At 33.5% G+C, this 12,350-nt stretch overlaps 1 protein-coding gene across 1 annotated transcript; it reads left to right on the plus strand.

Annotated features, from left to right (window-relative positions):
• Positions 1-2,376: 2,376 nt before the first annotated feature.
• On the plus strand, positions 2,377-11,579 carry LOC133193862 (melanopsin-like). Its single transcript, XM_061329781.1, has 2 exons — positions 2,377-3,006; positions 11,523-11,579. Exons 1-2 carry the CDS (start codon positions 2,377-2,379, stop codon positions 11,577-11,579), a joined length of 687 nt encoding a protein of 228 aa, XP_061185765.1.
• Positions 11,580-12,350: the final 771 nt, after the last annotated feature.

The following is a 12,350-nucleotide window of genomic DNA, read 5'->3' on the forward strand; positions in this document are numbered from 1 at the left end:
ACTTGGACTTTTTAATTCACTATTGTGATGACTTGGACTTTTTAATTCATTATTGTGATGACTTGGACTCTTTAATTCACTATTGTGATGACTTGGACTTTTTAATTCACTATTGGTATGACTTGGACTCTTTAATTCATTATTGTGATGACTTGGACTCTTTAATTCACTATAGTGATTACTTTTACTATGGTGAAGACTTTAACACTTAATCACTTTAGTGAAGATTTTGACACTTTAATTTGCACTAGTGATAACTTTGACAATTTGATTAGCTATGGTTAGCCTCTGAGATTTTTATTTTGCTTTAGTGATAATTTTGACAATTTGAATCACTATAGTGATAAACTTTGACACTTAATTTGCTGTAGTGATAACTTTGACAATTTGATTTACTATAGTGATGAGTTTAACACTTTAATTTAATATAGTGATAACTTTGATAATTTGATTTACTATAGTAATGAGTTTAAACTTTGATTTAATATAGTGATAACTTTGACAATTTGATTTACTATATTATTGACTATGATATTGTAGTGATGACTTTGAAACTTTAATTTTTCTAAAATGATACATTAGAACCATCGATTTTACTATAATTTACTTTACTGTAGTATTTCTTTTAAATTAACAGATCGCAAATTTAGATACACGTGATGTATTGTCCTTTAAGTTTGCATCTTTTAAACAAGAGATGGGAAATTAAACATGTAAGATATATATAGACACCGATGAAAAGGGACTTAATCCTTGAATAATAAGGGTGAGGATAACAGTCAGTAAACATCCAAATATGAAACAGGTGTAGCATACTCTGGTGTTTTTATATTTCAAGTTCACTGGGATATAGTGAGTTGACGTATGGATGGAAGTATCTATTGGTAACTGATAAATCGTCGTCGACATATCTGAATGTCGCGTTAAAGGCCACAACAAGTGATCTCTTCTCATATAGAAGGTTTTGAATAAGGTCTGCTTCATGGAAATATAAAAACAGGTCGGCTAATAAAGGAGTACAATTAGTGTACATCAGATTTCAATATGGTCTTCTGAGAAATAAAACATAAATGTTGTCAATGATGAACTCCAGCATCCTTTTAATATCAACTTATAAGTACATGTATTTTTGTGTAGACTCAGAGTGATTTTCAACAAAGTTATTTTGTTGCTGACCAGTCACAACATACGTAAATTTCCTCGTTCCATTTTTATTGAAGAAGCATTTGTCTATGACATCAAAGAGTCTAGTTTTTAATTTATCGTCAGAAATGGCTTTAAAAGGTGTAGAAAATTCGTATGTTTTGATGTTATTAACTTTAGAAAAAATTATTCTTCAGAGTTTTCAGAATAAATTTTCTAATTTACACCACTTCTAGAATATGCTGAAGCACAGTACGTCTAACGTTTCTCCTTTTAAAGCCCTTAATATTCTTGTAAAGAATAAAGATACGGGCTTGGTTGAGCATTTACAGGACCCGGAAATTTATCTTTGTAAGGTTTTTTATGAAGTTTAGAAATTCCGTATAAGTAGGGTAGAAAGAATTCACCTTGGTTTACTGGAAAGTTAAAAGTATTATACACTGAAGCGTGATTTTAAAGAACTTTATCCTTAGAAAGTTACTGTGAGTATGTTAGATTGAGCTATAAAGGCCTTTAGAATTTTTCATCTCATTACTCGGAAACGAGAATGGTTTTTGTAAAGTGTTTGGTGGAAAAATTAGTTCTTAAGGGGTTTTTTTTATTTCAAAAAATTGTTATATTGTTCGTATATTGCGTAAAATGAAAGAAAAACGGTACTTCTTTGTGCATATAACTGAAATAAAGTAACAAAAACTAATGTTCTTATGTAAATGGGATGCAACTTGTCTTAATTCAAAAGTATTCCGTGCTACCTTTGAAACTTGCATTTTGATTACTTTTTTGTTTAGATTAACAATGAACAAGACATGAAAATTCCTCAAAATAGAGAGAAGGAAAAATATTATCCCCAACAAAATAATCTGAATCAATAAAAACTTATTCTATTGCTAAAAATGCACCTTTGAATATGTAGCCACACTGTAATTACTATATCTTAGAACTTTTAAAATTAATGTTGTAAAACATTAAGAATTGTATTACCCCTAATTGGTTGTAGATGTTCGTTCTAAAATGACCCTATGTCCTTTATACATTGGCGTGCAAACGAGCTGTAGGCGGAGCTGAGAATCCGCTATTATAAAAACAATTTACACTCGTTAACGGTAATCACAGACGTATAAAATTCTGTGTACTGTGTGAACAAGAACATATAGGAATATTAGCTTAACATTGATAATATCAAGTCTTTATTCATTGTTGCAATCAGTTCACATTGAAGTGCTTAATAAAAGTATGAATGAAACAAATTCTTCTGGTTCGTTAAACGTTGTAGGCCATGAAAGACTTCCGGACACTGCTCATTATGTTTTTGGAGTTTCGTTTGTCATCTTTAATGTGACAGCTACCAGTGGTAATATTATGGTCCTCTCCGTGTTCTTCAGGAGTGACAAGCTACGATCTGCGAACTGTTTCCTGGTGGCTTCTGTCTGCTTTGGTGACTTGTTGATGAGTTCTGTGGGTTTAACAATGCTTATCATTTCTAGTTTTGCCACACACTGGATCTTAGGAGAAACTGCCTGCACAGCATACGGAACTTTGATGACCTTTCTAGGTCTTTCACAAATCACATTACTTGCTGCTATTGCTTACACACGATACCTCTTAGTTGTCCATAACAACTGCATCAAGCCCTTAATCGCAAAAATCATCGCCATGTCTTCGTATGTCTATGCCTTGGGATTCTCTCTTGCTCCTGTGTTTGGGTGGAGTTCATTTGTAGTGGAACCTATCGGAACTTCGTGTGGCCCAAATTGGGTTGGGATTGACTTGAAAGATGTCAGTTATAACATGACTCTGCTGATCCTTTGCTTTTTGATGCCACTGTCAATAATATTGTTTTCATATTCTAAAGTGTACATAAAGGTAAGACTTTTTCAGAAGATAAATATTTATTATTACTAGTATTGCAACTTCAACTATAATCAATATATATATTGATAGAGCAATAAATGTAAGATACTCAATATTTTATAAAGTATACATGTAATGAAGTTCTGATACCTTTGCTTAACTTTGACATTTTCATTTATTGTGGTAAGGTAAGTGCCTTTAGGAACGGTGAGATAACGCTAAATACAATTATAAAAAATCACTTTGGGTATTTAAAACAAGAGGCCCAAGGGCCTTAACGGTCACCTGAGTATAATACAACAATTTAGAAGTTAAATACACTGATAGATGAAGCTTTGTTGCCCTAAAGCAAGAGAAGTAGGAAATCAGAATCAACAAAATAATTAGTCTAGTATTCAGTATCAACTCACAACTTAACACTATCACCATGCAGACTATTAACAAACTATTAGTGCTTCTGTACTATTTTTAAACCCATATTAAGACCTCTAGCATTGACCTCTCTTATGGTCTTTGAAGAACGTTTAATAAGATAAGTTATTTTTGTCTCCCCATTTATTTATCTATTAGTTACAGGTCTGCCTGATTATTAAAACGAAGAAAGTACTTTTCGAATTATACTATAAACATTCTTGCATAATTATCTTATTCTATTAACCTTTCAAATACATTATTTACAGTGATTAATTTTCAAAGGTGAATGGAAAAGGGGAATAACTTCTCTCAGTAGAATACAAATTAATAGAGCCCTGTCCAGGACCAGAATGCTTAGACAAATGGTCCAGATGTTCAAAAATCTGGTAGAAATACGCTTACTTATATCATTTAAACTTTTACTCAGTTTGCTTCTGATATGCCCAGAAGCAGAGAGGAAATTCACAGGTAACTGGTATTTTCACTACAGATTCAACAAATCCTTACCCTAACACCAGAACCCTAGACCAAAGGTCAAGAAATTTACAAATTTGGAAGAGTTACCCTCATCATCATAACTATGGACTTCAAAGAATTAACACTTTTCCACTATATTATCAAAAGCCCCTCCCCCCCCCCTCCTCGATCGTTATGCCAGAACCCCTGACCCTAGGACCACAAGATTTAAAAATTCTGTTCGAAGCTCCCATTTTCATCATAGCTAAGCAATTTATTTATCAGCTCAACACTAAGGAGCAGACAGGATTAATTAATGATTAATTAATAGAATTAATGCATTTTCACTATATAATCAATAGAGCCCCCCCCCCCTCCCCCCCCCTCCTCAAGAACCCCAAAAACTGAGGCCATATATTTAAAAATTTTGGAAGAGACATCCTTGCCTATTATAATCATGCACTTAGTTTGTTTAAATAGTCTCCAGTAGCAGAGAAGAAGATTTTCATAGAATCAATGCATTTTCACTATATAATCAATAGAGCCCCGCCCTAACACCAGAACCCCTGACCCTGGGGCCATGAATTCACAATTTTTAAAAACGCATCCATATGCATCATATCCATGCACTTAGTTTGTTTAAATAATCTCCAGTAGCAGAGAAGAAGGTTTTCAAAGAATAAATGCATTTTCACTATATAATCAATAGAGCCCCACTCTAACACCAGAACCCCTGACCCTGGGGCCATGAAATTCACAATTTTTGAAAAGGCATCCTTATGCATCATAACCATGCAATTAGTTTGTTTAAATAATACCCAGGAGCAGAGAAGAAGATTTTCAAAGAATTACTGCATTTTCACTCTATAATCTATAGAGACCCGCCCTAACACCAGAACCCCTGACCCTGGGGCCATGGCTTTTACAATTCTGGAAGGGGCCCACCTCCTCATCATAACTATGTACTTAGTTTATCACCTTAATACCCAGGAGCAGAGGAGAAGATTTTCAAAGAATTAATGCTTTTACACTATATAGTCAATAGAGCCCCGCCCTAACACCAGAACCCCTGACCCTGGGGCCATGAAATTCACAATATTGAAAGAGGCTCTCTTGCTCATCATAACTATGTACTTAGTTACTTAATTTAATACCCAGGAGCAGAGAAGATTTTCAAAGAATTAATGCATTTTCACTAGATAGTCGATAGAGCCCCGCCCTAACACCAGAACCCCTGACCCTGGTGCCATGAAATTCACAATTCTTGAAAAGGCACTTTTGCTCATCATAACTATGTACTTAGTTACTTTATTTAATACCCAGGAGCAGAGAAGAAGATTTTCAAAGAATTAATGCTTTTACACTATATGATCTATATAGCCCCACCCTGAGGCCAGAACCCCTGACCCTGGGGCCATAAATTTCACAATTTTGGAAGAGGCACTCTTGCTCATCATAAATATGTATTTAGTTACTTTATTTAATACCCAGGAGCAGAGAAGAAGATTTTCAAAGAATTAATGCAATTTCACTATAATATAATCAATAGAGCCCCGCCCTAACACCAGAACCCCTGATCCTGGGGCCATGAATTTACAATTTTGGAAGAGGCACTCCTGCTCATTATAACTATGTACTTAGTTACCTTATTTAATACCCAGGAGCAGAGGAGAAGATTTTCAAAGAATTAATGCATTTTCACTATATAATCAATAGAGCCCCGCCCTAACACCAGAACCCCTGACCCTGGGGCCATGAACTTCACAATTTTGAAAGAGGCACTCTTGCTCTTCATAACTATGTACTTAGTTACCTTATTTAATACCCAGGAGCAGAGAAGAAGATTTTCAAAGAAATAATGCACTTTCACTATATGATCTATATAGCCCCACCCTGGGGCCAGAACCCCTGACCCTGAGGCCATGAATTTCACAATTTTGGTAGAGGGCTCAATGCTTATTATAATGATGCCAACAGTTTGACTGCTTGATGTCCAGGAGTAAAGAAGAAGATTTTTAAAGATTGCATTATTTTTGGAGGTTTTAGCCCCACCCCTCAGGCCCCAGGGTGGCAGGGACCATGAAATTCAAAATTTTTGTTCCCCTTTACCCATAGATGCTATATGCCAAATTTGGTTGAAATTGGTTAAGCGGTTTCAGAGAAGAAGCTAAAAATGTTCAAATGTTAACGCACGACGCACGCCGACGGACGAGAACGGATAGCAATAGGTCACCTGAGTGACTCAGGTGACCTAAAAAACCGAAAAGGACATGGTGTGGTAAGGATCAAGTCTGTAAGAAACTTCAACAATATTGTGAAACAACATATTCGAGAAGTGATTGTAATCTTCTGTTGAAACCTAAAATCCCATAAATTAAAAACAAGGGTTTTTTACTTGACATTAAAGACAACTTCTTCCACATTGAGAAGGAAACTAGCAAATGTTCCAGTTTTGTCACTGGTCATCTAAAACTTCTGATTATACACACAGGTCCTGTAAAATTGATATTTAAAAGATGTTTGAGATCCTCATCAACAATATCTAGGCAGTGTTTGGAGACCATTGTTTGGAATTGCCATGAGGACTAATTATGCCTCAAAATCATAAGACCTGATATTTTTTTTTAATTCTTATGAAGGGGAATTTTTTCCAAAATTTCTACATGAAAAAAAGAGTTTTTTTTTGCTATGATTTTAAATTCGACAGTTGGATGTATGTATGTATATATTGATTTCTTCAATTAATAATTTATGATTCACTTTTAAGCTCACCTGAGTCAAAGGCTCAAGTCTGCATTTCTGATCAAAGAGTGTCCGGCGTCTGTCTGTCGTTTGTCGTCCGTCTTCTGTCGTCTGTAAACTTTTCACATTTTCGACTTTTTCTCAAGAACCACTGGGTTAATTTCAACCAAACTTGCCACAAAGCATCCTTGGATGAAGGGAAGTTAAGTTTGTTTACAGGAAGTGTCATGCCCTCTTTAAAGAGGAGATAATTAAAAATTCGTGAAAATTTGATGGTTTCTTTTCAAAACCTTCTTCTCAAGAACTTGTTGGCAAGAGAAGATGAAAGTTTTGTGAAAGTTTCATTACATACTCTAGATTCACGTTTGTTCATTTCATAACCCCCGGGGGTATAGGACAGGGTCAAAGTTTTACTTAGGAATATATAGGAAATTTATTTAAAAATCTTCTCGATAAAAATCAAAACCATGATTAGTCATATTATAATAGAAGTATCCTCAGGTAGTGTAGATTCAAGTTTGTTCTAATCATGATCCCTAGGGGTAGAGCAGGAACACAATGGTGGGGTCAATGTTTACCATAGGAATATATAGGAAATATCTTTAAAAATCTTCTCAAGAACAACTAATGCATTATTAGTCATATTATGTCATATTATTGTTAAGGGGCATTTGAGTAAAACGCATTGAAGACTTCAAATAGTGGAATGACCTGACAACCCTTGGAATAAACTAGTCAAAGGGTATATATAAAACAAAGCTTTGGGAAATCAGGCATTCAGAAGCTAGCTGAAGAAGTTGGACGTTGAATAAGCAATACAGAACATATTTTATGGTATTCCATCGCTGATAGCAAACAATTCAATGAAATTAAATGCAAAACAGATGTGTTGGTGTTGAAAAGTATATTAAGACATAATTCCCATTTATTATTATTAGCACGAAGGGTGGAATGTGTCCTAATTTATAACCTTGAATTTTGGTAATAGTTTTCTCCCATTGTTTTTTTTTTTTTTATTATTATTATTAATAAAAAAATCTATTTAAAAAAATCATCAGCTGGTAAAAAAATCGTTTCCAATTGTCATTTTATTTCTAATGTGTTTTAGTGCATCTTTCCACTACAGTATGTATTGATATTCTAATGGTCATTAAATTATATCTAATATCTAATATTCTAATTATTTGAATTTTTACTTTTAACAAATTGCTTGTCCCCATAGACTTCAATGCCATCTTTGTTAATTACGTACTGCTTAGTTATTTACATGTACACGTTTGAAACGTTCTCCTGGTAAATCCTTTTCCACTGTTAAATGCTTTAAATTAATATCAGAGTATTATGTATGTGATAGACATTTAAGGATAGAGGATGGTAAGCCTTAATGGTAAGAGCAGATAAAAGTACAAACGTTAAAAACACCAGTGGCAAGTATTCTAGGGAATCGATTGATGTTAAGTTCTGGGTATAGTAAATCTGAAGAAGATTGAGACACCTGCTTCTTATCTTTCAATGGGAACCTTGGGGAGAAACATGGTGCAAGTAATACCTTACACAGTCCCCGTCTCTAGATAAGAGAACATTTAAGCACTGTGTGATATACCCTCAGACAGAGATGTCTTAATAATCATTCAAATCATTAACTCGGACAAAGGAAAAGTCGGAGTAAAAGGAAAACCTGTATATCACTTGTAAGAAACTTATCATACACGTTACGTTGGAAATATCTTTGAAATCTTCTCAGAACAACTAAGCCATTATCAGTCATATTTCTACAGAAGAAACCTTAGATAGTGTGAAATCAAGTTTGTTTAAATGATGATCCCCCAGGGGTTGGGGGCACAACAGAGGGTCAAAGCTTTGCATAAGACTATATAGGAACCATTTTGAAAAAATAATCTGCTCAAGAACAGCAAAGCCGTGATTAGCCATATTATTATAGAAGCATCCTCAAGTAGTGTAGATTCAAATTTGTTCAATTTAAGGATTGGTAGGGTGGGGGCCATAGTGATCAAAATTTTACATCGGAATACATAGGGAAAAAAATCTTTAAAATTTTTCTGTTTAAGAAAAGCAAAGCATGATTAGTAATATTGATATAGAGGCATCCTGAGGTAGTGTAAATTTAAGCCCCCCCCCCTTTCAATACTGCACTTATTTCTGCTTCTATCTAGCCAAATTTGCTCAGGTGAGCGATGTGGCCATAGACCTCTTCTAAATTAATTGCATCTTTATCACATTTTTAACATAAACAAATGAACTTTTTTAGATTGCCGACAAGAAATAAAGGAAAGGTTAAATGGTCATAAACCAAAACCGTAAAGTTATAATCTAGAACCCAACAAGTCTTATTCCAACAGTGTCAACATTACTCAGTACTATTTTTCTCTCATTAATATGCCTTAAATATTTTCGATTTATGTTTTACGCAACAAGCAGAATAGAAGACAAACTACCCGTCCGTTTGGTGTATGAATACAAGAAGTACTTACTGCTAAAAAAAATGAATCGAAGATATGACTTATTTCGAATAATTCTTTAACGAATAAAAGATAATGTAACTTTGTACTTAACATTTTTTGACCGTCAAGGTAGCTCAGTCGGTAGAGACATCGGTAGGTCGTGAGATCGAATCTCGTAGCTACTGTTCCTTCGCCATGCGCTCGGCACTCTGAAGTGAAAGTTGCGGGTCATTCGGATGAGACCTTAAAAACCGAGGCCCCGTGTCACGGCAGGCGTTGGCCCGATAAAGATCCCTCACTGCTCAATGGCCCTGAGTGCCGAGTAAGGGTCTAAATTTTAAGCCCTTCGCCGGTATATGGTGATGTCTTTATATGAGTGAAAAATTCTCGAATGAGACGTAAAACAACATATAATCAATCAATCAGTTACATTTTTTTTGAACAACTATAAAGAATATCTTTTATATTGAGCAGACAACCTTAAACGTAGCAGCTGCTGTTTTGTCTCTTCTGTTAATTGCAGCTTACCCGAAAAGTAGGGTAGAGAATTTATAAATTTAAGTTTACTTAAAATTTTTTATTGTAATCAATAAGTGTCCTCCTTGAATGTTCAAGTCTGAAATGTTGTATAGTGATGTAATATAATGGTCATTTTGTTTCATGTCTTAGGAGAGGCAGAGATTGATCGATTAAAATCAAACAATTAAAATTCCGGCCACGCGGTGCGTCACTCTGCCTCTTCTCCCACCCAAAGCCTTGGAGGACGGGCGTTTTTTCAAGTTTGTTATCTCATTTTTAAAGAATTGCTGCAAGCTGCGATATACATTCAAAAGGCGCTAACGCGAGTTACCCATTTGTTTACACACACCTTCGCAGTTATGAGATGTATCCTTCAAAAAATATACTTCAATGCTTATTAAACATTCAATTAAAAATTAATGAAATCCTTTTTTTTCTATTTCCCTCGAATTATGATGAGTATTTTTTTTCTTTTTAATTATAATTTTCTTTTATTTATTTATTTATTTATTTTTTTTTTTTTTTTATTTTTTTTTTTTGTAGTCGTTTAAAAAATAAGTAAATTTAGATAAAGTAGATGAAAGTAAGAGAAGCGCATTAATCTTTGTAAAATCAAATATTTTATTACATTTTACGCGATCCCTTCAAACATTGCCTTTACATCTTACACCTGAATGAAAAAAAAAACATTCAACTACGGTACTCGGAGAAAAAATATATAGATAACCTTACGTAAAGTAGTCAATAAATATACATAATCTTTGATAACAAACATTGTTTTCATGTAGAATAAGTTGTTGGACAAACATTGATCAATTTCATAAGGCATCATTTTTTTATATACTGAAAGGAAAAAGAAATGCAGGGTAAAGTTTTGAAGTAAATTACCGCTATTTTTTCGAAAGTATTTTCCACTATTGTTATCTAACATTTAAACTCATCTTTCATCAAAATGTTATTAAAATCTCATTTGATATTAACTGCTAATTTATGAATTATTGAAATTTATATGACGGTACCCCCGAAAAAGTGAAAATAAAAATTCTAATTATCTCACATGCACCTCTCTAGCAGCCTATATTCTCCTGTGCAAGGAGTAAATAAGTGCATTTATCTGTCGGGCAGCTCCTTAGTTGGACGAGAGTTGCTGGGGCATTCTGGCGCCTTCAAACCAGTAAGTCCCTAAGATTTTCGATTGGAGAAAGAGATAGAATTTTTTTTTTTAATTTGCATTATCCATTGTATACATACATACATCCATATAAATGTCTACAAAAACAGTATACAATGGATTTTTTTTTTTTGCACACACACACACACATTCATACAGTCACTCACACTTATCGGATTAAGCTGGAAATATGTTGAAGAAATATAAAGGCTGCTTTAAGAGGACAGAAACCATTATATCTGTACTTCACATGTTAGAAAAAAAAATCAGAACAATTATTGAAAAAACAAATATAAAACATTCCCTAATATTCCATAGATTGGTTAAAAAGAAAAACATTTCAACTGGGTTCAAACATTTTCTCCCATAAGTCCCATTTCTTTCAAACAATGATAATTTAGAGTTATAGATTGATACACTTCTCTCAATGTTATATTTCATTTTCAAATGATTTATAAGGCCAAAAAAGTTTGGTTTTTTACATTGTGATGAGCAAGAAAAAATATACTGCTTAGTGTATAACATGATAAAGTTTATAATCATGTTATCTTTAGTGAGTGGTATTTCACCCAAAATAATATTTTTAATATTAAAACCAATTCTTTTAGAAGTTGTTCTACAGATATGCATACTCAAATTTCTCCATAAATCAACTATGTCATTACAAGTTACAAATACAAGTTTAATAGTTTCAATACCCTCCTTACAAAAGTTGCATGAATCACATGTTTTAATGTTAACTTTTTTAAGATAATATCCAACAGGAAGAATTCTATGAAGAAGTCGGTATTGAAACCACTGTACAGAAGAATCATTTGTAGTCTTGAAACATACTCGAAAAACATCTTGTGTGCATATATCATTCACCCCATGGGGAGTCAACTCTACATTCCACTTTGAAATTGCTGTAGGCTGCATACAATTTTTGTTTATGTCATTATAAATAATTTTTGTACATCTATTATTTAACAAAATATTTTCATAATAAAATGGTAAATAAGGCAAGCAACTTTTCTTCATTGATGTTCTCTCAATTGCCAGATTTTTAAAGCATTTTGCAATAGCACTAAATCTACAGAAAAATTAATACCCAGCAATGAGAAAGTTGTTGACCCCCAATCTAACTTCCATCTTGGATGGTGAAAAACATGATTTGAAAATTTTTTCGAGCCAATCCAAATAATTTTTGTTTTATTACTATTTTTATTTTTAACCCAGACAACCGTGAAAAAAAATCCAACGTATCAAGAACAGCAAAAAGTGATTTTGGTGAACCATCGAGAGCAAGCGAAGTGTCATCAGCATATTGGGAAATTTTGTGTTCTTTCTCCTGAATAATAATGCCCTTTATGTCTTTATTTTGTTTCACAAGAATAGCAAGGATTTCAGCAGAGGAGAAATAAATAAGGAGCAACGGGATCTCCCTGTCTACAGCCTCTCTGAATATGGATTTGTTCAGATAAATGTCCACATTGTAGAACAGATGCTTTAAAATTTGTATTTAAAGAGATAGAATATAAGGAAGTAAGTTGATTTGGTAAATGTGAATGTTTGCGAGAAAGTCTTGACAAATTCTGGTTATATTTTTAATT

The sequence above is a fragment of the Saccostrea echinata genome, unplaced genomic scaffold (assembly GCF_033153115.1).
Source record: "Saccostrea echinata isolate AGI-Se365-2 ecotype Australia unplaced genomic scaffold, CSIRO_AGI_Sech_v1 ptg000028l, whole genome shotgun sequence".
NCBI lineage: Eukaryota > Metazoa > Mollusca > Bivalvia > Ostreida > Ostreidae > Saccostrea > Saccostrea echinata.

What these genes read in the sequence shown, in the direction of transcription:
- LOC133193862 (XM_061329781.1), top strand. Translation starts at nt 2,377, where the DNA reads ATGAATGAAACAAATTCTTCTGGTTCGTTAAACGTTGTAGGCCATGAA. An exon ending in ATTCTAAAGTGTACATAAAG is followed by an intron (nt 3,007 to 11,522) that starts GTAAGACTTTTT and finishes AATATCCAACAG; the next exon opens with GAAGAATTCTATGAAGAAGT.